Here is a 27,678-nt window from a genome sequence, read left to right as displayed (position 1 = left end):
GAGTTTGAGAAACACCCAAGGTCACACAGCTAGAAAATGGGGAACAAGACTTGACCCCTGGCAGTCTGGATCCAAAGTCCATGTTCTAAATCATTGTACTATATGGCTGAGGGATGGGGTGAGGAAAAGAGGTTGGGAGGGGGGAGAGAAGACAGACAGACAGACACACACACACACACACACACGCACACACACACACGTCATAGACAAATTCTCAAATTTGAATGTATATGTTGAAATGACTTCAGACTTTCCCCAAAGGATTTCAACACATTTCCAAGGAAATGAGCCTCAGAAATAGTCCTGTGATAGAGCCTGGTGCCAGAGGTCAATGAAGAGTGGACTATCCCCTGATTTCATAGACAGGTACTGAGTGCTAGTCCTCTCAAGCCCTTTCAATCCTACTGTCGGCTGAAAGACAAATTAACAATGCCTAACATTGCTTAAGATTGGAATAGAAAGGCAGTATCAGTGTTCCAAATGGGACAGCTGATGACCTGGTGGTTAAATGCTCAAAACAGCTTTCCTGAAAATGGAATAGGAACACTACTTTTTTTTTTTTCTCTCCAGATGCTAGTGCTTATCACCTAGTTGGCTAGATGCCAGCTGCTTTTAAACACAAACACTGTGCAAACTACCTGGGGTCAACTCTGTAAATAGTGCTGATGATTATACAAGGCAACATTGGCCCATGGGTATTAAACCTAAACATTCTTGGCTCTCCAAACAGCCAAGTTACTCTTAGCTCAAGGAGGTAGGGGCATTATACTAGAATCCTTCTTTTAGCATCTTTTATTGGTAACTCCGAATAGGTGGTCAAAAAGATTAAGCAACTTGTTCCTGCCATGGAAAGAGGACTAAAATCCAGATTTTCTGGCCTCTAGCTGCTAATCACACTAAAAAGACTAGATTCCACGGATTTTATTTTACTAACCCTTCCAAAGTATAAAGGCTGATGCAGTCTTTTAAAATGATTTTACGACAGACTGTATATCTTTGAATAGAATTTATGTTCAGTGATCATAGTTTTTAATGTTATTCCTTGGTATAGTTATTTTAGCATCAGACATAAAGATTGTAAGTGACTATCATATAAACCATTTTACAAATCGTACGCCTTTTTTTTTAATAACAAAAATGGTCAAGTTTTATATACTCAATTAGTATGAATACCTAATCTGACTTGGTTAGATGATCAAAGTGAATATGGTTTAGCTATTAAAACACACTTGGAGGGGCGCCTGGGTGGCGCAGTCGGTTAAGCGTCCGACTTCAGCCAGGTCACGATCTCGCGGTCCGTGAGTTCGAGCCCCGCGTCGGGCTCTGGGCTGATGGCTCAGAGCCTGGAGCCTGTTTCCCATTCTGTGTCTCCCTTTCTCTCTCTGCCCCTCCCCCGTTCATGCTCTGTCTCTCTCTGTCCCAAAAATAAATAAAAGTTGAAAAAAAAAAAAAACACACTTGGAGGCATAGACAGATGCCCTGTGCTAATAATGCATTAGAAATATTCCTGCCTGCAAACCACATTTTTCTAACCTGAGTTATGATTTACCTGGAAAATTGATTTACTATTTGATTTAATAGGGAAATTGGCTGTGTGAAACTGGCTACTATGAGGAACCATTTTCGAATCAAATAACCACCTTCAGTCTTCATTTGTTCAATTATATCTTTCCTCATTTTTTTCAGAACAGATTTGAGACACACGGGTATTTCACATTTTGTAAATTTGAATTTCTGTATTTGGGTTTGTGAACACTTGGTGGGCTGACCATATAAAAATGTTTTGTAAAAATTCTCTTCCCCTCAAAAGAAGTTCCATAAACTTTTAATGATATGCAACGTGAAATTTGAAAGGTTAAAAAACTTTTCTCATATGCAACAGAGAGTGCTTATCAACTAGCAGAAATTTGCTTCTCATTGTTGATCAATTAATAATTGTAGAATTTCAGTTCCATTAAAAAAATGTGTGGCCTAGACTGCGGTATGTGCTTGAATTTACTGTTTTAGTCACCCTATTACAGATGATTAGGGAGACATTTGTAAATGCTCTGCTGTTTTGAAATTAATTCCCAGGTCAGAGGTTTTTTAAAAGAATTTATTTTAGGAAACATAGACTCTTGTGGGTATATTTCCATTATTTAAATTTATGCTGAATTTGCTGTTTGTACAAATGATGAGATTCAGTTAAGTACATTTCTAACCACTACCCTGGACATTTCTAAAAACAAAGCAAAACTAGGAAGAAGGCAATAATTTACAGAGTAAGTGTAATTTAGCTCTTAAATACATTATGGTAGAATAAGTTATAAGCATTAATAGGGCAAAACCACTTGTCTTTAAAGTCTCTGTATATTCATATTCCTATTACACCAGAAGGTTTTTGCTGGAGTAGTTTCTTAATTTCTCATTGAATCATTGATATATTAATATGCTATGGATTATGATGTTATTAAACACATATTAGATGTAATGCAGGCAAATTTGTCTTATAGCAACTTTAAACAAAAGGGACATCTTAGTGTGAACAACCCATTTCACCATGTACAATGCATACATTTTGTATAAGGTTTGCCACCGACATAAAAATAATAAAAGTACCAAAGTGTGCTGAAAATCACTGTCGGGGGTGGGGTGTTGGGCAGCAGAGTATAAAGGCATAATCCTTCCATTTTTGCTTTAAATTTCATTTCCTCACCATTGCATCCAAGGTTGGTTTTTCCTTTAAGTTCATTTTGACCTTTAAGTTCCTTCCATCTTTCCGCGCCCAAGAAGCAGGTGTGGGAGGAAATTGGCTACTTTATGAACCCTCCCTCCTCCAGCCACAATCATTTCAGATTCACTCCACTCTCAAAATTCTGTGCTAGGCTTTGTGTCTGGATGGAACCCCTTAACACGTTGTGGAATTTAATACTGCATTTTCCTATGCTTAAATCTAATTCATCTTTTAAAAAGTTTGCACATTTCTTCCCACTTAAGGGTATACACACAATGGGGAAAATGCTTGAAGGCAGAATGCTGTGATTGGCTCTTTGGAGGTTTCTGAAGGGGCACTGAGGTCAACTTGTTTTACCCCCCACCTCCTCCCTAAATTTTAGAAATGTGAAATCTGGCAGGGATGTGTCTTAAACTGGGTCTGGATGGAAAATGAACATAATGACCTCTAAGCTGATGAGCTGACACCTGAGCCCCCATCCCGTTTAGTTTCTGAGTTGAAATTTTGAAGATTATTTTCAGGAGGCTGTGACTACCAGCTGAATAGAGAGAAATCATCTCCACTACTCACTGATTCTAACCCGGTGGGTATCTCGCGAAAACAGAAGAGTTACACCTGAGGGGAGGGTGTTCGCTCTGAACACACAGCTCAAGGACGTTCTCGACTCAGATGGAAGGTCTCTAGGCTGTAGCTAAAACTTTCATCCGTCCAGATATTTACAGTTTGAAGGGCTTCCCCCCCCTGAGGTTTTTGGCAACAAAGGGAGAAAATTATTTCTCCTAAGGGCATTTGAAACTGGCAAAATAAACATGCTGTGCACAGCTGAGTCTCCCTAGCCTTTGTTTTCGCTGGGAGGCTGGAGGGTCGGGACATGGACCGGCAGACTCGAGGGCTTGGTCTTTTAAAGTCTCCGTGTCCGCAATACCGGGATAATCACTCCACGTGCCACCTGCGGAGGCCTCATTTTTCTTTTCATTTCTTAAGAAAAAGACTCCTCGTCGTCTAGGCAAGTTTGGACAACTGATTAACTCCTGGGAACACTTGCGCATCAGCTGATCCCAGGTGGTGCAGACGCCTAGCGGGGACCAGGCCCCGGGGGCGCCCCCGAGGTGTCATCTTCCCGAGCGACGGTGCACCTCTCACATTAACACTTGGTTCCGCTTGGGTCTCTTCCATCTCCACCCCTCCACCCAGGGGGCCTCCCTGAGCCCCTGCCACCAGCTCACCCTCTCTTTTCCTCCCACGCCCCCGGACAGGGCATCCCTTCTGGCAGGTGGGGTTGGGGGATGTCTAGTCCCCAGGGAAGGAGTGCAGAAGGGTTAACGAGGAGAGTCTGCGGCCAGGTGGGGCGCCCACACCCGCCCGGCCGCGGTGGGCGTCGGAGGTGAGGGGGCGCTGTTCGGGCAGCAGTGCGCCGGGCGGCGGGCGGGAGAGCTGCCAGGCTGACGGAGACGCCGGCCCGAGTGGGGGCCGCTCCGCCGCCACCGCCGCCGCTGTGATGCGGAGCCGGTGCTGCGCCGGGCGGTGGAGTCAGAGCCCGGGCGCGGGAGCACGAGCTGCAACATCAGCACCTGCGGCGGCGGCGGCAGCAGCACCTGCACCAGCTCCCGGGCCCCGCGCTGCGCTCTCCGCCCTGCCGCGCCCGGGGCCGCCGCCCCGCGCTCTCTATGGATGTCAAAGCGGCCCCCAACGGGGTGGCCACCATCGAGGACCGGATCCTGCGGATCACTGGCTACTATGGCTATTACCCGGGTTACTCCAGCCAGAAAAGTAAGACGCCGCGGGGCTGCCTTGTTCCAGGCACCGGAGCGGGTGGGATGCGGGAGGGCGCGCGGTCCGGACACCTGCAGCCCTGCCGGTACCGCTAACGCTATAGCCTTCCTGGCGGTGGGGCCGCTGGGGCGAAAAGTATGTCCGTTGTTCTCGGTGCTGAACCACGAGAGAGAACGGGGGCCCGGGCCGTTTGCGCCTAGGAGTTTGGAAACAGTGGCAGCCTTGGGGTGGGAAGCGCCGGGGGGACCGGGTGAGCGCTCCGGGCGGCCGTCGGCCGGCTCACCTCTGGCTCATTTACCACCAAGGGGAAGGCTGCCATGGCTATTTACTTAGCAGAAAGTCAGCCCTAGGTGCTGCACTCCCCCCAGCCCCTACTGGGTGCCGGGCTGCAGGCGGGGCGCGGGGCGCGCTGGCTGGGTAGGCTCGGGGGTGGGGCCGGCGGGGGCGGCAGAGGCAGACTTGGGTCCCGGCGCAGGCCGGCTCTGCTTGTGTACTCCGGCTGTCGAGACGCCGCCAGCGCGGGAATTACTCCTGCTAAAATGTCTTTGCGAGGTCCTCCACCCCGGGCAGAGAGAAACCTGCTCAGGTCTCCGAGTGCCGGCGCCTGGAGCCAGAGACCCGTGCAAACGACTGGGGGTGGGGTGTGTGCAAGCGGGAGGCGCGACAGGGCCAAGCTCCCGCGCGGCCGGCGGCACGTCGCGGCTCCCTCTCAGCCTGAGTAGGCTTCTCGGTTCTGCACAGGCTTTCTCCCAGCTAAGGGGGGGGGGGGGGGGGGGTCGTGCGGCGCGGATGCTTTCACATTTCTAGAGCAGTTTCGCGGGGTGGGCGATGAGGTGCGCTCTACTCTGTCCCCCTCCCCCCAACACACAAACCCCACTGGCTATCTTTGCTGGAATTAGTTCAGCCAGCGACCAAAGTGAAGCTCATTTTTCTCCGAATTGGGGGACTAGTTGCGGCTTAATTCCCATGCAGGTGGGATCTCGCTTTTCCTGTATCAATGCGTTTCTGTCGCAATAGATGGAGCCTAATTGATGTTTTTGCTGTTATTTTTAACCAGAAACCGTGCAAGATCCTCGATGCATTTCTGATTGGTATTTTTCTGTGACGTTTTGGGGTCCGATCAATGTTATAGTTTCTCTGAAGCAGACAAACCCTGACACGTAGAGGAGAAAACACTTTTTTTTTTCCATGTAACTTTCTCCCCCACTATGCTGCATCTCAATTTAATAATAATTCAGGAGCTTTGTTCTCATAGAGATATTTTCTCATTTGATATTTCATTTGGTTTCAGGAAAGGCCTGTCTGATTTGGATGGTTTCAGTCTAGCTGTTTTTAGAAGCTTACATTATTCATTTTCCATACAAAAGTAATTATATAGTGTTAGAATTTTCTGGAAAGAAAATAACACACTGTGGAATGCAGTTTGAAGTCTTTGTACTATAGATTCAAAAACTTCTTTTTTTTCCCCTATTGGCAAAGGGTTTCTTTTTTTACCCTAGAAACTTAAGGACAGCACTATGCTATGAGGCACCATAAAGCATTATGGCGAGGAAAGTGTGCTATGTGGACATTAGTTGGATTTCACCAAGTAATTGAATGTTTTAATTAGGAACCATGGGATTTTGGTTGCTTAGAGAACGTGGAAGCTGTCTGAAATTTCAAGACTCAGGGTAGTTTACTAATATAATTTTTATAACAATGGAACTGTGGTTAATAAAGAACAAACCAAATGGAATACTGGAAAAGTGACATTTTAAATAAAATCATGTTCATATTATCTTTTCATGCTCATTCAAATAGCGGCCCTTGTTTCATTTGCAGTACAATAATAGGACAAAAAGAGGGAAGAGCATGGGCTGAGACAGTAACTGAAGCGAACAGGGATAAAGGTACATTTGGCGTAGTTATTTTTGATGGGCACTTATCTAACTTGAGGCCACAGAAGTCAGTGAAGACAATCTCATGAGCACAGAGAATTACATGATAGTCAAATAACTTTCAGGATGTTCGTGCCTTCAGAGGTAGAAATAGATTGCCATTTTGCACAGTGAGAGACAAGGAGAGGAGAGAGCTGGAAGAGAGCCAGGCAGCCGAGCACCGTGAAATAATCCTGCCCTTAATGCAGGCCTCAACTAGTAAACAAACACATTGAAGCAAACCAGTACAATATGGCCAATTGATTTAGCTGTTACCAGGAATGAGCAACAGCTTGGGGGAAGTCTGGAGGGATATATTAAGGGAAAGGCTATGGTGAGGAATATAGAATATGTGAAGGCAAGGTGACTTTCCCATTTTCTGACTGGTCACATGTGAGGCCTTAAGGATGATCTCTTGATATCTATGCCATTTACCTTTTTAGAAGTAGGTGGGGACTCAGCTCTGAGAAAATGCATCAGTGATCAGCCTCCTGTTAATGTATACTGGTGCCGTCCCTGGCAATCAGGAAGATGAGTGCCTTGTGCGGAAGAAATGCTAGTAGTCAGACTGATACAAAAAGAAGTGTGTGTGTGTGTGTGTGTGTGTGTGTGTGTGTATGAGATGTATTGTCAGGGTATGATATTATCAGGATAATAATCAGGGTGCAGAAATGATGGAAGCATTTGTCTAGCCTTGAGTTACTTTTGGTCTGGTGAGGGAAATAGACTCCTCTATTCAACAAGTGCTATTTGAGGACCTCCTATGTGCCAAGAATACGCCCATGAACAAAACAGACAAAAATGTGTTCCTTTTTGGAGCTGAAGTTTCAGTGAGTGGACACAGACAATAATAACAAACAAACAAACAAATAATGTCGTATGCTTCAAGGTGATAGGTGCTTTAAAAAAAAATCACAACAGGGTAAAAAGAATGAACAATTCTGAGGGGGAGGGGTAGAGATGGTGGCAATTTTAAATAGGGCAGCCTGTTAAGACTTCACTGAGGAGATCACAACCAGGCAAAGCCTTGAAGTATGTGAAGAAGTTAGATGCGTGAACATCTGGAAGATGTTCCAGGCAGGGTGGACAGCCAGTGCAAGGCTCTGAGCTGGAACGTGCCTGGCATGCTAGAGGAAAAGCATGGAGATCTGCATGGCGGAAGTGGAGTGAGCAGTTGGGAGAATGGGTAGAGATGGGGTCACTGTGAATGCAGGGGTCGGGTAAAGTAGAGCCTTAGAGGCCATTGTAAGTCCTTTGGGAAGCCTTTTGACAAAGGAGTGATGTGACTTGACTTACTTTTCAAAGGGATCAGTTTGCTGTATTCAGGCAGGAGTGGAAGCAGAGAGACTAGCTATGTTATTGCAATAACCTGGGTGGGAGATGATGTCGGCCTGAACCAGAGTGGTAACAGGTGGTAAGAGGTGGTCAGATTCTGCAGATACTTGAAGTTAGAGCCAGTAGGGGTTACCAGTGCACTGGATATGACATCTGCAAGAGAGAGAGGAGCAAAATGTGATTCCATCTTTTCTGGTTTGACCAACTTTGAGTTGCCAACAGCTGAATGAGGAAGGCTTCAAGGTAGAGGGAGTCTGGGGCTAAGGATACTATTTGAGGAATGTTAAATGTAACTGGAGATGAAAGGTAAGCCTGGAGTTCATAGGAAAGGTCTGAATGGGGATACAAATTAGGGATTTTTCAGCATCTGGATGGTATTTGAAGCCTGAGACTGATGAGAGCTCCAAGAGTGAATTTATGTAGAGAAAAGGAACAAGGTTTGAATCCTGAGGGTCTCAGACATTAAGAGGCTGGGGGAGAGGAGAAACCATGCAGGTAGACCAAGAAAGAGCTCCCAGGGAGGTGGGAGGAAAACCAGGAGCTTGTGATACCCTGGAAGCCAGTGAAGAGTTTCAAGGGGAAGGGATTAGCGGAGTCTGATGCTGCTGAAAAGTTAAGTGAAATAAAGACTTGTAACTGACCACTGAATTTGGCAATTGGGGGTCATTGGTGACCTTGACAAGAACCCTGACAAGAGCAGGAAGGTAGGATAAAATTTACTAAAATGTGTATAAGAGAATTAGAGGACTTGGAAGTGTGAGCATAGACAACTCTTCAAGGATTTTTTTGTGCAAAGGGGAGCAGAGCCAATGGGGATCGTAGGATCAAGGAAGTTTTTTTCTTTTAATGGAAGAAATAACAGCATGTTTGCAAGGACTTGAGAATGATTCAGTAGAGAAAGAATAATCCATAATGTGGGAGAGATAAGGCATGGAATCTACCGCACAAGAAAAAAGACACTTCATGCAGGGCAGTGTGTGTGGGCGCAGGTTCTGGAAGGTGGATAACCAAGATGGTGGGAGGCAGCTGAGTTTCTCTTTGGTTGCTTTAATTTTCTCCAAAGAGGAAGCAAGGAATCAACTGAAAGTGAGGATGGGGGAGGGTGTGGTAGTGGTTGGAGGAGAGAGGAGGTGTGAATAATTGAGTAGGGAGCATGACCAGACCGGGGAAGTGTAGTAAAGTGGTTTGGCTGCCTTAAAGAGCCCATTTAAAGTTTCTGGCCACAAATTGAAAGTGAGACCAGTTGGTAGGTTGTTACATTCACTGATACGATGAAGACTTGGAGCAAGTGAAGAGAAGGACTTCACCAGAGTGCAGATTATCCAATGGGTATGATAAAATAATACGGGAAAGGGAGTAGTAAATGGATGCAAGAAAGGTATTACCGTAATGATTGACCGTAGAATTTAAAGCTGGTACGTAGAGGAGAGGAAATCAAGGCAGTTAGGGAGAGTGAAGAGATGGTAGGCTCAGTCAGTGGGTTGCAACCTCAGTGGGATCAAAGGGGAGCAGAAGTTAGCTGGAAGATGAGAGGCGGTGGTCAGAGAGCTGTATGCAGTAAGAAGTTATTTCTGTTAGTCAAGTCAAAGGATAAGTCAACTTACATTTTATTGTATTCCATAATTGATTTTCTTGGGGTGAGCCTTCTTTTTGTGTTTGTATAAGGAGGTGGTATGTTGGTGTGTAGTGAATTAAACCCTAGTGATTTGGAGATCGATTCTAGTCTTAAACCTGCCAGGAGCTGGCTCGGAGACCCTCTCTGTGCCAGTTTCCTTGTTTGTAAAAAAAAAAAAAAAAAAAAAAAAAAAAAGTATAGAATTTGCTGTCTCAGAACAGCCATGCAGTAGGTCAGCTTTGACAGCTTTCATAAAAGTGGCATCTCTTCACTGCACCTTCCTTCTCAGATGGCAACCAGTTGTCTTTCTTCGTTCTATGTTTTTTGCACCTGTTGGCCTTTTGTTTTTCTATGCCCCATTAGTGACCAGGTTCTGTGGTTGTTTACTCTTGGTAGCTGCAACAGTAAAACCTCTTCCCCTTACTCTGATCCCAGCGCTGAGCATCTCCTCTCCAAAAAGAATTCTATCAGCTTCTGGCTTTTCTGGCTCTCTGATGTCTCTGACTGCTGCTATGACTTAGCATGTCCCCAGGTTCCAGCCTCAGTTGGTTCTTCTCACCCTACTTTCCCTGAGTAAGCTCATTCAATCCCCTGGCTTCGCTATCTCCTATGAGTCTGTATATCTAGGTTCTCTTTTCCTAAACCCAGGCCATTTCAAACTTCCTACTAGACTTCCTACCTGGATGTCCTCTAGGCATGTCACACATAAAACTAAATTCATCACGGGGCGCCTGGGTGGCGCAGTCGGTTAAGCGTCCGACTTCAGCCAGGTCACGATCTCGCGGTCCGGGAGTTCGAGCCCCGCGTCGGGCTCTGGGCTGATGGCTCAGAGCCTGGAGCCTGTTTCCGATTCTGTGTCTCCCTCTCTCTCTGCCCCTCCCCCGTTCATACTCTGTCTCTCTCTGTCCCAAAAATAAATAAACGTTGAAAAAAAAAATTAAAAAAAAAAAAAAACAAAAAAAAACCAAAAAACTAAATTCATCAGCCTGTCCTTAAAATGTGCCCTTTCCTTCTTGTTATACTTTTTAGCTTCCAATATCTGCATCTAACCAATTGCCCGGAAACCTGGAGTTATCCTCAAACCTCGACCCTTTTTTCTTACCCATATTCAGTTAAGAAGTCCTATCTGTTCTTCCCTAAATATGTGTTTTCCATCCCCACTGGCACTACCTTAGTTCTTTCTATCCATCACATCTTTCCTCCAGCCTCAAACCCTTCTAATCTAGTATGCACACCTTAACATTTAATTTCGTAAAATGCAGATCTGTTCATCTCGCGTCCCTCATCAAATGCCTGGAATAAATCTTGATTTTCTGTGGAGTAAAGTCCAAACTCCTTAGCATGCCACAATCTGAGCCCAGCTTACATTGTTCTATTTTAGCACGCATTTCCCCCACTAATTGCCAAAGTGATGCATGCTTAATGCAGAAAATCTGGAAGGCAGAGAAGCAAAGGGAGATTAAAACAAAATTACTCATAATTCCATCACCCAGAGGTGATTAGTATTCACATTTTGGTTAATATTATCCTTTCAGTCTTTTTTATATCCATAAATACATGCAAATTCTTTTTATTTCACACTAATTGTTATATAATTAATAATTTATTTAATAATATATTCATAGTCTTCCATATATTCAAGCACCTTAATCTGCTTGGTTGTTGGATTTTTAGTCCACTTTTTAAATTTATTTTTATTTTAAGTTTATTTTTGAGAGAGAGAGAGAGAGAGAGACAGCATGAGTGGGGGAGGGGCAGAGAGAGAGGGAGAGACAGAATCTGAAGTAGACTTTGCAGAATCTGACTAGGGGCTCAAACTCAGTGAAATTGTGAGATTATGACCTGAGCCGAAACCAAGAGTCACAAGCTTAACTGACTGAGCCACCCAGGCGCCCCCAGGTTGGTTTTTTGTTTTGTTTTGTTTTGTTTTCATATCTCACATGGCCTCCACAAACCCTGGTCATAGTCTCATCAAGGGGCTCATTATTTCGATAACATTATTGTCCCCATGCTCTCCTCCTCAGTGCTTTTTTACACTATGGCCAGATGACTTCCTCTCTCTGTGTCTCCTTCATCACTCTTTGGAAAGCTCTTTGAAGGCTGAGGCTGAGTTGAAACGCTGTCCTCTGTAAAGCTTCCTGATTGCCCCAGGCTGGGTTAATCCTCCCTCTGTGCTCCTATAATACTGTGTACTCACCTCTGCTCCAGCACTTAGCACACTATTTTTGGCTGTTTACACAAGACTGTCTCACCCACAGAGCTGAGGGAGGGCAAGGACTTATCTTTATTGATGTATTTTCCTCTTAGGCAAAGTGTCTGGTGTATATCCTGGGTGCTCAATAAAGTTTGTTGTACTAATGAATGAATGATTATAGTTTCCTTTGAAGAAATTGGAGTTAATTATTTTCTCACAGAAAGAGAGAGAGTCCATGATAGTAGCAATTGGAGAAAAAATTCACCAGCTATGAATGAATCAAACAGATGTGCCTATTCAGAGAATACATCAGATGGTATCACTTTACCTTTGTGGTTGTAACTTCTGCATTTTTGCCCTTCTTGTTTTCTTTATCACTTTCTCTATGCTTGAAGGGGGCAAAGGCTTTTTTTTTTTTTTTTTTAATACAGAGTAGTACAAAGTTGGTAGAATTGTAAGAAATACAATGTGGTCCTTCCTCCTACCCCCTTTTAAAATGGTTGATGTTGGTCTTCATGGTACAATATGTAACATTTAAGCAGCTCTGGCTGGAGTAAGTTATAAAATCGTCTCTTGCTAGTGACACAAACGCCATCACTATTTCTCCCAGTTCATGTTCTGTTTTACCCTGATAATCTTTATATTGCTTTGTATGTGATAGGTAGTGTTTCATAGACAGTTCTAATTACCATCGATGTGGAGTATTGAGAAGTCTTTGTTACGTAGCTTTTAACTGTAATATACAAGGACTGTATGAGTATCATTGTTTATGTTATTCACGTTGGATAATGCCATTTCTACAGTGCTAATTTTGGTGTGTATTTTTCATTTAAAACATAAATTTACATATAAGTTGGGTATTTGTATTATAAAATACTACGACTACTAGCTAACACGTGGGCTTAACATTAAGTTTCAGACAGGCTTTCTAAAGAAAGTATATCTAAGGCCTGTTTGAGGCCATGAGGTCTAATGCAAAGACCTTAAGATTCTGCTCTGCTACTTCTTAGCCGTTAAACACCTCAGCTCAACAATTTTGTTCCTGTAGTATGGGAATAAAAGTAGTTGTTTCACGGGTCACTAGGAGGATTATGTAAGACAATGGATGCAGAATGTCTGGCACAGTTCAATATATGGAAGTTGTTAATGATTATGGAGAAAGACAGAATTGGTTTCACCATCCAAGAGCCTTGCTCATTTTTTCCTGGTAAATAAGCGACTTACCACTTTTTGTTGTTGCTGTTTGTTTTTCATATTCAGCATTGCATTTTGAATTGGTATTGAAAGTTGTGTTAGGGGCGCCTGGGTGGCGCAGTCAGTTAAGCGTCCGACTTCAGCCAGGTCACGATCTCGCGGTCCGTGAGTTCGAGCCCCGCGTCGGGCTCTGGGCTGATGGCTCGGAGCCTGGAGCCTGTTTCCGATTCTGTGTCTCCCTCTCTCTCTGCCCCTCCCCCGTTCATGCTCTGTCTCTCTCTGTCCCCAAAATAAATAAACATTGAAAAAAAATTTTTTTAAAAAAAGAAAGTTGTGTTAGAGCGATGTTAGAGATCATTTGCACATTATCCAACTTCACAATGGTTTTCCATTCCTTATCCATTTCTGGCTTGTCTGGTGCTATAATCGAAAGGGGCAGTGTATTACACTTATCTGGGTTGCCCCTAAGGATAGTTTAAAATGGGCTGGAGGCCATTTGTGATGAGGTTATTCCCAGTGGGTTGATCTAAAAGAGAGAAGACAAATATAGGGCCTATGAGGGACGGGATGAGTCTGCATATCTAGAGATAACGAGACCTCAAAGTAGAAGGGAGTGCAAGGGTGCCAGGGGTGTGGGAGAATAGGGGCAAGAGAGTGGGGGAGGGGAAGCATGGAAACCCATTTGAAGATGGGTAGCATGGGTTGGGGACAAGTAGGGTTAGATAGGATTGGGAGGGCAAACAGGTGGAGAGGAAGTGAAGGCTGAGGATTAATTTGGAGCCAGTGTGTTGAAAGTTGCAGTGTTTCTTTAATATGCAGAGTTTTAGAGGCACAGTTCCTTTTTGGGCTGTTTATATAGCAGTAAACATAACAGAGTGTTTTATGTTCTACTTTAAAAAATACATCATTGTTATAAACATATAAACATATATGTTATAAGCATATAAACATATGTTATAAACATAGGAACATATTTCTACATAATCTCTGGAGTTAATTTTTTTAAGTTATAAAGCATTTAATTATTTACAGACCCAGAAGAATATAGAGGAAAAGAAAAATAAACTTGTCGTTCTAGCACAACTACTGTTATTTTGGTTAATTTCCTTCCTTTCTTCCTAATGCATATAGGGCTCCCCTTCTTGAGTTTTGGCAAATGTAAACTATAGTGTGGTCATAATTCTGATATATACACGATTTTGTGCCCTGCTTCTCTTCCGTTTAACATTTTAGGATAAGCATTTTTAATTTTGTTGCACTTATCTGCCTTGAGAGGCTGGAATTAGATTCTCCTTTCAGAGATCTTGCCTTAAAAAATTTGTGCAAACTGGTTCTCAGTTATTTGAGACTAAATAAAATGGAGAGACCTGGAGTGTTCGTGAGGACTTATTTGATCTCTAGTTACAAGATTGCATTTGAACTGGCTTAAGCAAAAATGGAAGTGATTGAAAGGATACTGGGAATATTCTATGGATTTTAGGGGCAGGGATCAGGTGGGATGAGCTAGCATCAGGTCCTGGAGGGTGATAGGGAAAACAGGAAGCCCTCTTTCTCTGCCTTTCATCTCTTTTTTCTGGCACATGTTCTCCATTCTTGTCTCTTGCTGCAGGCTGGCTTTCTCAATTTCCTTGTCCAAATGGTTGAAAATAGCCTCTGCCAGCAGTTCCAGTGTTTACGTGTCCTCTATTCAAGAGAGCAGACAGATTGAGCAGGAATCTCTTACTTCTAAATCCAGATTCCCGGAGAAAGGGACTCTTTGGCCCAATTCGTGTCAAGTGCATACTCTTGATTCTATGGACTATGGTGGCTTGGGGCAGGGTCCAGTTATGCAACCATGGCTGCCAGAAACTCTCTCCAGTAGCTCTTTTGACTGTAGGGGAAAAGGTTGTTTGAAGTGAAAAGGAGCAATTGGCCGGACGGTCAACTTAATCGCTATTGGTTCACAGAGCTTGCATAAAAAAGTTTCTTACTCAGATCATAGGCTTCAATCAAGATCCAATCTTTTCTTTTTTCTGTTTCTGATGGTTTTTGGAGTATATCAAGATCATACTTAGGTTATAGAGACAATATTTCTACAAACTAAGAAAATCCAGGTGTCTGTTTAGAGTGTAAATCCCTAGGGAGTTCTGTTTAAGAAGTATCCAACCAATACTGCAGACTACTTATTAAGTTTTATTGAAGTGCTACTGCTTACATCAAGTTTGGAAGACATATTTCGTTTTCTAGCTCAGGGCAGTGCACCAGTTCCTTCAGGTTCAAGGTATGGTAATTGAGGATGACATTTAACATTGTATATATTTTTTTAAAAATTTTTTTTTTCAACGTTTATTTATTTTTGGGACAGAGACAGAGCATGAACAGGGGAGGGGCAGAGAGAGAGGGAGACACAGAATCGGAAACAGGCTCCAGGCTCCGAGCCATCAGCCCAGAGCCTGATGCGGGGCTCGAACTCACGGACCGCGAGATCGTGACCTGGCTGAAGTCGGACGCTTAACCGACTGCGCCACCCAGGCGCCCCAAACATTGTATATTTTAAACAGGCATTGAAAATTACATTTTTCCTCAGTCTGGGATTTTCTATATTTAGTCCTGGGTTAATGCCAAGATGGCACTAGTGAGGTGTCAATAATGGTTTTGTGATCTTGAAAACCAGACATACTAAGAATTGTTTATCTCCTGTGAAAGCTAAGATTCCTAAGGGGGTCAGAGCATGCAGATTTTTGCTTCTGATACCTTGCTAAGCTCCAAGTCATGTGACTTTGGTATCTCTCTTGTGTTTCTGTTCATACCTATGTCTAAGCACAGTCATTCTGGAGGAAAGATCCAGATTGAGTGAGTTGGAAGCCATTTGGAACACTGTCTTCTCTGCTAGACTTATGGTGGCAGGTTCTAAAGAAGCAATATAATACATCTAAGGTGACATTATTATTTACCAGGGACTTTTTTTTTTCAATATATGAAATTTATTGTCAAATTGGTTTCCATACAACACCCAGTGCTCATCCCAAAAGGTGCCCTCCTCAATACCCATCACCCACCCTCCCCTCCCTCCCACCCCCCATCAACCCTCAGTTTTTAAAAAAAAATTTTTTTAACGTTTATTTTTGAGACAGAGAGAGACAGAGCATGAACGGGGGAGGGTCAGAGAGAGAGGGAGACACAGAATCGGAAGCAGGCTCCAGGCTCCGAGCTGTCAGCACAGAGCCCGACGCGGGGCTCGAACTCATGGACCGCAAGATCATGACCTGAAGTCGAAGTCGGCTGCTTAACCGACTGAGCCACCCAGGCACCCCTTGTTCTCAGTTTTTAACAGTCTCTTATGCTTTGGCTCTCTTCCACTCGAACCTCTTTTTTTTTTTTTTTTCCTTCCCCTCCCCCATGGGTTTCTGTTAAGTTTCTCAAGATCCACATAAGAGTGAAACCATATGGTATCTTTCTCTGTATGGCTTATTTCACTTAGCATCACACTCTCCAGTTCCATCCACGTTGCTACAAAAGGCCATATTTCATTCTTTCTCATTACCACGTAGTATTCCATTGTGTATATAAACCACAATTTCTTTATCCATTCATCAGTTGATGGACATTTAGGCTCTTTCCACAATTTAGCTATTGTTGAGAGTTCTGCTATAAACATTGGGGTACAAGTGCCCCTATGCATCAGTACTCCTGTATCCCTTGGGTAAATTCCTAGCAGTGCTATTGCTGGGTCATAGGGTAGGTCTATTTTTAATTTTCTGAGGAACCTCCACACTGCTTTCCAGAGCGGCTGCACCAGTTTGCATTCCCACCAACAGTGCAAGAGGGTTCCCGTTTCTCCACATCCTCTCCAGCATCTCTAGTCTCCTGATTTGTTCATTTTGGCCACTCTGACTGGCGTGAGGTGATACCTGAGTGTGGTTTTGATTTGTATTTCCCTGATAAGGAGCGACGTTGAACATCTTTTCATGTGCCTGTTGGCCATCCGGATGTCTTCTTTAGAGAAGTGTCTATTCATGTTTTCTGCCCATTTCTTCACTGGGTTATTTGTTTTTCGGGTGTGGAGTTTGGTGAGCTCTTTATAGATTTTGGATACTAGCCCTTTGTCCGATATGTCATTTGCAAATATCTTTTCCCATTCCGTTGGTTGCCTTTTAGTTTTGTTGGTTGTTTCCTTTGCTGTGCAGAAGCTTTTTATCTTCATAAGGTCCCAGTAATTCACTTTTGCTTTTAATTCCCTTGCCTTTGGGGATGTGTCGAGTAAGAGATTGCTACGGCTGAGGTCAGAGAGGTCTTTTCCTGCTTTCTCCTCTAAGGTTTTGATGGTTTCCTGTCTCACATTCAGGTCCTTTATCCATTGTGAGTTTATTTTTGTGAATGGTGTGAGAAAGTGGTCTAGTTTCAACCTTCTGCATGTTGCTGTCCAGTTCTCCCAGCACCATTTGTTAAAGAGACTGTCTTTTTTCCATTGGATGTTCTTTCCTGCTTTGTCAAAGATGAGTTGGCCATACGTTTGTGGGTCTAGTTCTGGGGTTTCTATTCTATTCCATTGGTCTATGTGTCTGTTTTTGTGCCAATACCATGCTGTCTTGATGATGACAGCTTTGTAGTAGAGGCTAAAGTCTGGGATTGTGATGCCTCCTGCTTTGGTCGTCTTCTTCAAAATTCCTTTGGCTATTCGGGGCCTTTTGTGGTTCCATATGAATTTTAGGATTGCTTGTTCTAGTTTCGAGAAGAGTGCTGGTGCAATTTTGATTGGGATTGCATTGAATGTGTAGATAGCTTTGGGTAGTATTGAGATTTTGACAATATTTATTCTTCCAATCCATGAGCAGGGAATGTCTTTCCATTTCTTTATATCTTCTTCAACTACCTTCATAAGCTTTCTATAGTTTTCAGCATACAGATCTTTTACATCTTTGGTTAGATTTATTCCTAGGTATTTTATGCTTCTTGGTGCAATTGTGAATGGGATCAGTTTCTTTATTTGTCTTTCTGTTGCTTCATTGTTAGTGTATAAGAATGCAACTGATTTCTGTACATTGATTTTGTATCCTGCAACTTTGCTGAATTCATGTATCAGTTCTAGCAGACTTTTGGTGGAGTCTGTCAGATTTTCCATGTATAATATCATGTCATCTGCAAAAAGTGAAAGCTTGACTTCATCTTTGCCAATTTTGATGCCTTTGATTTCCTTTTGTTGTCTGATTGCTGATGCTGGAACTTCCAGCACTATGTTAAACAACAGCGGGGAGAGTGGGCATCCCTGTCGTGTTCCTGATCTCAGGGAAAAAGCTCTCAGTTTTTCCCCATTGAGGATGATGTTAGCTGTGGGCTTTTCATAAATGGCTTTTATGATGTGTAAGTATGTTCCTTCTATCCTGACTTTCTCAAGGGTTTTTATTAAAAAAGGGTGCTGGATTTTGTCAAAGGCCTTTTCTGCATCGATTGACAGGATCATATGGTTCTTCTCTTCTTTTTTATTAATGTGATGTATCACGTTGATTGATTTGCGAATGTTGAACCAGCCCTGCATCCCAGGAATGAATCCCACTTGATCATGGTGAATAATTCTTTTTATATGCCGTTGAATTCGATTTGCTAGTATCTTATTGAGAATTTTTGCATCCATATTCATCAGGGATATTGGCCTGTAGTTCTCTTTTTTTTACTGGGTCTCTGTCTACCAGGGACTTTTTAGAACAAATATATTTAGAAGTTGAGAACTTTTTATTTCTCCATTTAATATATATATATACATATATATATATGTATATATATATTCATTTTATATATATGTAAACATATGTATATGTAAACATATACACATATATGTAAACATATATATATGTATATATGGTATGTGAGCACTTGAAGCATTAGCTTCTTGCCGTGCTCTTTTCTAGTTCACAGCTATCAGGATCTTTTTAAAAGCATTAATTGGATTATTCCTCTGGTTAAAGTTTTTAGTGGCTTTCTATATCTCTTTGGAAAACTGTAAAACCCTAAACCCAGTCTACAAAGGTAGGTCCTACATGGTCCAGTTCTTCAGATGGCAACACTGTTCCATGCCCCGATTATGCTGTGGGCATAGTGGCACGTGCTCCAGTCCCTTTCTTTTCTCCCAACTGATGAACAGGCTTTCCCCCACTCCTGGTGCTGTTACCTGACTGACTCCTAGCCATCCTTCATGTCTCATATTCAGTGCCACTGCCTCAGAGAGCGCTTTGTAGCTTTGCACCTCGCTCCTCTGTACTTTTCCTTTACAGCACTTCCTACAAACTGCACTCACAATTTACGTTGATTGCTGTGACTGTTTAATGTCTTTCCTGCCCACTGGTCTCTTAGCTCCCTAAGGGATGGATCCATTTTGTTCAGCACTGTGTGCCCCGCACACAGAATTGCGCCTGTGCACTCCATAAGTATTTGTTGAATGTGTGATCAAGGCTTGTTAAAAAATTTCAAGTAGACTTTTTGCAAAAAATCAACTTTTTAGTTGAAATATTTTTGAATTTCTAGAAAAGTTAAGATAATACGAAGAATCCCTGTATCTCTCTTACCCACCCTCCCCATTGTTACCACTTTATATTACCAACGTAAATTTGTCAAAACTCAGAAACCAATATTGGTACGTTACTGTGAATTAAACTCCAGGCTTTATTTGAATTTCACTAGTTTTTCCACTAAGGTTCTCCTTCTGGTCCAGGATCTGGTCTGGCCTGTTGCATTCAATTGTCATATTTCTTAAGTAGGCTTTTTAATGTAAAGATAATTTCAATTTTATAGGAATTTTCTGGCCAGGTTTTTAGGGCTTGGGTCAGATCACATTTGAAAACATAACTACTAGTTTACAAGGTGATATTGGATTAAATTCATGTTAGAAATGACCTACGGCTTGACATAGAAATGACATACTATCTTAGAGGACTGTTCCATAGCATAGAACAGTAGTTTTTTTTTTTAATTTTTAATTTTTTTTTCGATATATGAAATTTATTGTCAAATTGGTTTCCATACAACACCCAGTGCTCATCCCAAAAGGTGCCTTCCTCAATGCCCATCACCCACCCTCCCCTCCCTCCCATCCCCCATCAACCCTCAGAACAGTAGGTCTTAGTATTTCTACTTTTTAACACTTAGGGGGATGCAGAAATCTTTGAAAAATCTAGATAAAGCTATAGATTACCTCTTCACCCCCAAATACACATACATACCAAACATTTTCATGCAGTTTATTTTATTACACTGGAAATTTATTATTTCACAGGAATGGGCTATCAAGTGGATAATTGCAATGAGTTGTATCTGTTTTTCTGTTTTATGAGAATGCGTACAAAATTTAACGGTAATGCCTGGAAAAATTGAAAGAATTCAAATGTGTTAACTAAAATAGGAGTGAACTTCAGTTTTATTCAAAAGTGAATTTCCACGAGGACGTTCTTATAGTCTGGAGTGAATAAAAAGCTGAAATTCTGGAGTGGTCTTAGGCATGGGAGTCATCATTTCCACTGCACTCAAGTCACTGAGGTCACTTTTGAGGCAAGATCTGCATCATCCATGCTGTCTTTGACAGAAAAGAAAGGATGATGGATTTGTGTTTCAATTTTGAGGTTGTCTAAGCATAATTAGCTTTCAAGTACATCTTGCAGTGTATCTAGATACTCCCAGATTGTTGATCTGCACAGAAATGTTATGACATGTCATTCTGGCTTCTTGTTTTCCTGAGGAGCTGTGTTTCCAAAGGAACTTGTGGTTTTCACCTGCATTAAAATAGTGACTTTAAATCTTTCAATGAAAAAGCATGTCATAAAATCTATCCAAGTTACAGTGATACGCAAACTTCCCTTCATTACCAAAGCGGGAGCACAAACCTACTTTTCTCCCCAGGTGCTGTTTGTTTGACATCGTAACCTTTCGTGCTTCCTAAGAAGCTCACAGAATAGGCATTGTCCTTAGATGGTATTCATGTGCCTGTAACAGAAAATCAGGATGGGAAGCACTGGGAGACATACAGTTATTTGCTAAAGGGAAATAGCATAGCTGCCCGTGTCTCCAATGTTTGCATCAAAATTGGGGCAAATAAACAGCTTGAGGAGAAGACTTTATTTGAGAAAGCCTTCCATTTTTATCCCCTGCTGCAGACCACAAACCAGTTTATCCATTTCCAAGGCACACTGGTTCCCAAGGTCTCCCCAGGATGAATTTGGCTGCAAGAAAACTCAACTTCTATTGGCTTAAGCAATAAGGAATTTATTCTCTTTTAGAGCAGTAAGTTGAGAGGTGGGGTGGCTGACTTAATGGCTTATGCTGTAGTGAAGTACCTAGAGTCTATTGTTTTCCATCTCGTGGTGTGGACTTTTTCTTGACTTTCTTTTAAAAGTGTTTTATTAACTTTTCTTTTTTTGTTTCTTAAATTTTTTTTTTAATTTTTTTTTTCAACGTTTATTTATTTTTGGGACAGAGAGAGACAGAGCATGAACGGGGGAGGGGCAGAGAGAGAGGGAGACACAGAATCGGAAACAGGCTCCAGGCTCTGAGCCATCAGCCTAGAGCCCGACGTGGGGCTCGAACTCACGGACCGCGAGATCGTGACCTGGCTGAAGTAAGACGCTCAACCGACTGCGCCACCCAGGCGCCCCTGTCCTTTCTACTTCTATTCTTTGAAATCTTCCCACTTAAACTAGATCTGCTATAAACTGAGATAAATGTCGTATTCATGGTGGCAGAGTACATTATCTTGATTTCCTCCCGGTGGGAAGCTATTTTAGATATCATAACATGGGGGCAAACAGTATTGTGCATTATCTGTTTCCTGATCTGAATTTTGGTTTCACAGACGTGTTTACCTTGTGAAAATACCATCAAGCAGGCACTTAAGGTCTGTGTAATTTTCCGTATGGATGTTATATTGCAATAAAAAGTTTACATTGAAAATCGTATGTAACATGACTATATATCATAGCATTCTAGTCCGTTTTACCCTAGTTTTAATAAAACATTGAGTTAAAATTATTTTCCAAATTTTCAGAGTAACATAAATAATTATTTTTGTGTGTTCCCAGTTTATTGACCCCTAAGCACATCCCCTAATCCCTTATCAGTATGAGGAAGTGGTTCTCAAATACTTTGCTGCATAGTAGAAACAACTGGGAGTTCTAAAAACTATCCCAATGCTAAGGCTAAATTACATTCCAATTAAAACAGATTCTTTGGTATTGAGACACAGGCATCGGTCCTTTTTATGCTCCCCGGGAGAATCCAATGAACATCCAAGGCTGTGAACATAGGTCTAGAACACGGCTTCTGAAACTATCTGTGCTAAAGGACCAGTCTGTATTTTTAAATTTGCAACTTGTTGTAGATCAAAATATCTTGCAAAATCAATAAAAATGAGCTAAGAGAAAAAATAATCATGCACTGAAATAGCGTAGCAATGTCAGCTTGCGACAAGGTTTTCTTAATGTTTATTCTCAATTTCCATATTGATCTGGTCCCAGATTGGTAGCAGTTCATGGCTAGTACCAGTCCACAGAGCACCCGTTGGGTAACACCTACCACTCGGGCAATGGAATACTCTCTCTTTCTTAGCACAAGCCAAGTATCCATATCCTCTCCTCTCTGTGGAGTCATTTTGGAGACTGAAGAGGACTTGCACTGAGGCCTATGGTGGGTGTTCCCACTCATTCTCTTACAGCCCTCCTGACACACTGCATCTACTCTGATGCATTTTTGGGTTCTGAAAGCATGGGGTGAAAACCACTGTTAGGAACTCATGGCTTCATTTGAGATTTTTCAAGTATTATTTTCCTTCAGCTGTGTTAATCCGGGAAACACTCTTGACTACGAACACCTTAGCATGTGACCTCGTGTATATTTGTAGTGGATCTAATCTGTGTGTTGTATGGCTAAGTGAATTTCAGGGAAAAATCCGCTGAAGATTCTCAAGAACCTTGTTCTTAGTGATTTTGCACTGTAGGCTAGAATGCAGCGAGAATTCTGTTACATGGGCTGAAATCTTCAAAGGATACCCGGAGTTTCACTCAGAGGCCTGTGGGGCTGCCTGTGGTGTTTGCAGGGCTGAATGAGAAGTGGGCTGCTATAATTTGCTACCCCGAGATCCTTGGCCCAGTAGTCTGGGAACATGGAAATTTACCCATGTGGAAGGAAGCCCATTAGGTTTATGAAGCATGGGATGGAGAGTGAGGTTTGGAATTTGTGGGAACTTAATCTTAGGGAGGAGTTCAGAATGAGTCAAATGAATCATTTTACGGTGACATCTAATCCCCTTCCCTTTGGAAGATTATTTTGGTCGCAATGCAGTTGAATTCTAGTTGAAGCAGATTTTCTGATTAGCATGTTCCAAGGCATCTCTTACTTTTTGTTTTTGTTTTTCCCTTTCTAAGTACTGGCTCACCTGTTTCAGAGAAGATGACACAATTACACTTATTAGACAACCAAAGGCCACACCAGATGTTGTTAATTGCACTCTCAGTCCCTTGTGTGGCTTTTAATAAAGCTGTCTTCAATGGCCTTATTACTCATCTTGACTTGTATTACATTCTCATTATATTTGCTGTGAGTGTAGAATTTCATAGTGGCTTTCCTACGTGTGACTTAGGTCTGACTCCCAAAAAAGCAGCAGAAAGGAGGGAGAGCATATGTTTGACTTTGGGCTTGAGTACCTTTCCCAACTCAGGTTTGGTTACTTGATAAGAGATGGAAAATGGAGGCAATGTGTCTAACCTAGTTGTTTCTAGATTATATCTTCTTTAAAGTTTTAAAAAAAAAAAATTTTTTTTTAACCTTTATTTTTGAGACAGAGAGAGACAGAGCATGAATGGGGGAGGGTCAGAGAGAGAGAGGGAGACACAGAACCTGAAACAGGCTCCAGGCTCTGAGCTGTCAGCACAGAGCCCGACACGGGGCTTGAACTCACAGACTGCGAGGTCATGACCTGAGCCGAAGTCGGACGCTTAACCGACTGAGCCACCCAGGCGCCCCTAAAGTTTTATACACATAAAGCTCATGCAGGTAAAAGCCCAAGCACATCTAACATCTGGCACATGAAAACTTATTAGAGACAAAAAGCAGAAATGGGAATCTCAGCATATAGTAGAACTTAAGAAAAAGTCAGTTATCCTGTGACTTTTAATAGAAAGTTATACCCAAAATGTGTACTATGTACAGCCATGGTGGATTGTAGATGAATGTAAGGCTGAACTTTGTGCAGAGTAATCTTTGAAGATCAAGTAAAGATGAAATGTTTATGAGATTCAAAACAAGCACTTTGAAAGAAATAGCAGGGGTTTAACTTCTCCTAGACACAAAGGATTCAGGTTATGAATTCTGAATTTTGCTAGTACCACTATCTGTCATCTGTGTAGCATTTTAACACATTACAAAGCAATAGAACGTAGGATCTCATGATAACTCACAGTCTTTCTGTGAAGGGGGTGTTATTATCACTATGTTGCAGACAAGGAAATTGAGGCTCAGAGAGGTTCCTTTGCCCCATGGTACAGCTACAGATGCCAGGACTAGAGTTTGAGTCCAGAGCTTTCTGCTTCCCAAACCCATACCCTCTACTAGAGAGAGTAACAAGAAGTCAAAATTGTAGAATTCAGATCTTCCCATGACTCAGCTCTTCTACCTCCTCCTGAAGTCATGGGAAAAGATAATCAACTTCCACTTCCTTTTTTAGCAGTGTTTGCTTGTAACTTGCAATGCACAGCATTGATACAGAACTTAGCCTAGGACTTAAGCAGCCTCTCCCTCTCCTCCAAGTTTGAATTTTACCTCAAATGGATGGATGTTGCATTTAAAGGATCTTTTTGGAAAGAGGAGAGATTGATCAAGATGGCCTTAAGAATAAGACTGTGTGTGTGTGTGTGTGTGTGTGAGAGAGAGAGAGAGAGAGAGAGAGAGAGAGAGAGAGAGAAGGAGAGGGAGAGGGAGAGAGAAAATAGATTATTACTGCCATAGACACCTCTACTAAGGTCCAATTGGTATCTGGAGTCTCCTCCTTTTCTAGGGAAAGAGAGAAGAAAGGCAGTGGAGAGACGGGAAGAGACTGCCCTCTCCCTTGAGCTGCCTTTCCTCTCTTTCACACACTCATTTCTTGTGGAATTTTGACCATACATCTTAGCTGTCAATGCTTGTTCTAATACCTAGTGAAATTTCTCTAGTTATAGCTTAAATCATTGGAATCTCGATACTGGTGTTGCTGTTGTCTTTTTCAGAAAAAGGCGTCCAATACTGCTTTAATATTGACTGTATTGGTCTATAGTCTCACTCTTTGTTATTTATATTTGTGGGTCTTCTGCAAGATTTGATGCAGATTTCTGTCAATGGCCTTAGAAATGCAAGTGTGTTTGTAGTGATGCCTCATTCTGGGTGAGATTTAAGAGTCATTAGATTCACCTCCATTGTAGGTAAACCATGCTTGTTTCCCACATTTCTAGATGAATAGCTTTAGACAGGCCTTTCCAAGTTTTTCAGCTGTGGCATTAATAAGGTCAGTGGGTTTTTTAAATGTTAAATCAATTGTGTTTATGCTTAATGGGTAACCTATTCTTATCTTCGATAAGAGTTGAACATAAAACAAAAACAAAAACTGATTTTATAAGATGCTACCAGGAGGTTATAATATCCTGCAGAGCTATTGAAATTATTTTGTAGTTTTGAGTACGTTGTAGGAATATCATATTCTAATTCTTTTGAGAATCTGGCAAGTGAAGAATGCAAATTCAGTTTTAAACTTTTTTTTAAACAACTGAGAGAAATGTTCTAAACGTTAGGAAAAACTCAAATGGTGAAAAACAGATTCAAACCCTTTGTACTCCAGCCTTTTAGATCCTTCTCTTGGTAGCTCTGTTTTGGGGAGTTACTGATGGTTGAGGTGAGATGATTTTTTGTTCTTCACGATACCTGGAAACCAAAATCTCTTAACTTACTAAGTCGAGTCAGGGGGAAGGTGAGATTTGGCTCTGCCCTCAGGATGCTTTGTGAAGTAGAAACAACAGACCTCCTTCCCTTGCACCCAGACCTGAAACTTTTTAACACTAATTCAAACAGTATTCCCAGGGGAGGTCACTTTACCCCAGCCCCCCACCCCTAAGCCAGGTCCACTGGAGGGTTGGTTGTGGAATGGGATATTCAGTCTGGGTCCTGGCAGGAAATAGATATACACTCATTTTGGGCAGTTAGAGGAGGAATGAGTAGAGGGTAGGGAAGCTGGAAGCATTAGGAGCCTCAGGGCTGGTATAGTGGGTTGTGACAGTCCGAGGTCAGGTCCTGGAACATGGGGAGAGAGGGTGGCTATGTGGAGAGGGCCACCTGACAGCACCAGGGTTGAATGGAAGGACTCTACAATCTGCAGTGACCTTAAGCAAGGGAGCTAGGGTACACGTATCTTGATGTCATTCTCCCTCCCATCTCCTACGGGTGGGTGCTCTCCACCACCTGAACATAATGGGAACTGAGGCACACTGGGTGCCACAGTGGTAGAGCATATAGCTCAGCCTCCAGGCCACATAGCAGGAGTGGAGAGGAAATTATAATTAATGAATTATCTCCAGCACTCTAGCAAGGGACATCTCCTTTTCCCCCAATCCTTTTGGGTTTAGCTGTCTCGACTTTCTGCCCTGTTTCAAAATTCCCTACTAGAGGAGAAATTTAAAATGTCTCCATTTAGGGGCTCCTAGGTGGCTCAGTTGGTTAAGTGTCCAACTCTTGATTTTGGCTCAGGTCAAGACCTCACAGTTTGTGGGATTGAGGAACTCTATGCTGACAGCATGGAGCCTGCTTGAGATTCTCTCCCTCTCTGCCCCCACTCTGCTCACGTGTGCATTCTATTTCTCTCTCAAAATAAATAAGTAAACGTAAAAAAATTCTCCACTTAATTGCTATGAACCCATATATGGAAAGGATATGTGAAAATAGGAAGGAAACAAATGTTTTGTAATTTTTATTAATGGTCTAAACAAGCCATCAGCTATGTGAATTGCTCATCATTTTTAGCTTATTTTTCTACCTTTTCCCATACTCTCAGAATAAGCACTATGTAGCCCAGCATTCCAGTAGGAATTAGAGAACTACTACAATACGTAGAATTACCTATTGTGAAGAATTTGCATTAACCAGAAAGTAGATCATTACTGCCAGAATTTGATAGGGGCACAACAATAACTTGGTATTCCAAATATCTGCTTTATGTAATTTCTAAATATCAAGATGCTTGACATTCAGTAGACAAACACTTCCAAGTATTTAGCTGAATTTGTATTCTAGCTTTTTTTTTTTACTGAAACTTTTTTGTTTCAGTGGAATCACATCTCAGGATTTCAAGATAATAGGAGCTATCTTGTGAAATGTGGTTACTACTTGTAATGATGTTTTGGCTCCTAGTCCCTGTAGATTTATAATCTCTACAGCTCTATTTAATTATTTGACCCTCACCTGTAGATTTGCCCTTTGCCATGGTCCCTGATATTAGTCCTCCATCCTTGAGAGACTGGGGACTGGACGGAACTGAGAGACAGTAGGCCAGTGGCTCCCAGGTTCAGTGCCCTGTGAGTCTCATTCGGATCTTGTGTCCATTCCAAGTATGGCGTCTTTCCTGTTTCCATTTGACCAAGTCCCTTCCCTATCCCAGTGTCAGTGAACAGGTCTGGGTTTCTAAGAGCCAAGTGCCTCAATCCCTGTTTTGATTTTCTGCCTTGTACTCTAGAGATTGATGCTTTGCCTTAAACCTTGACCCGTGTCTTCTTAGGGACTGGAGATCTGCTAATGAATGCAGCACCCTTTGCCTCATCTCCAGTACCTATTGCCAGATTTTCCAGATTACAATCTTCTCACCTTCTTGGATCATTTCTCATCAGTTGGGAGTTGAGCTTCCCTTGATCTCCTGTTTAGCCCTGTATTCCAATTGTTGTTCAGGTATTAGCCATACTTGTACAGC

The 27,678-nt window shown here is 42.3% G+C and overlaps 1 protein-coding gene across 1 annotated transcript in view; it reads left to right on the top strand.

Annotated features, from left to right (window-relative positions):
- The first annotated feature begins 3,738 nt into the window (after positions 1-3,738).
- The window catches only part of SLC35F4 (solute carrier family 35 member F4), a 250,186-nt gene continuing 226,246 nt past the window's right edge, over positions 3,739-27,678 (top strand). The window contains exon 1 of the mRNA XM_045451089.1: positions 3,739-4,483. Coding sequence (XP_045307045.1) covers positions 4,381-4,483 — 103 coding nt within the window. The 5' untranslated portion in view covers positions 3,739-4,380. The remainder of the gene's footprint in view (positions 4,484-27,678) is intronic.

The sequence above is a fragment of the Leopardus geoffroyi genome, chromosome B3 (assembly GCF_018350155.1).
Source record: "Leopardus geoffroyi isolate Oge1 chromosome B3, O.geoffroyi_Oge1_pat1.0, whole genome shotgun sequence".
Classification (NCBI taxonomy): domain Eukaryota; kingdom Metazoa; phylum Chordata; class Mammalia; order Carnivora; family Felidae; genus Leopardus; species Leopardus geoffroyi.
The sequence above is the reverse complement of the archived record's forward strand: the minus strand, read 5'-3'. Positions and strand labels throughout refer to the sequence as shown.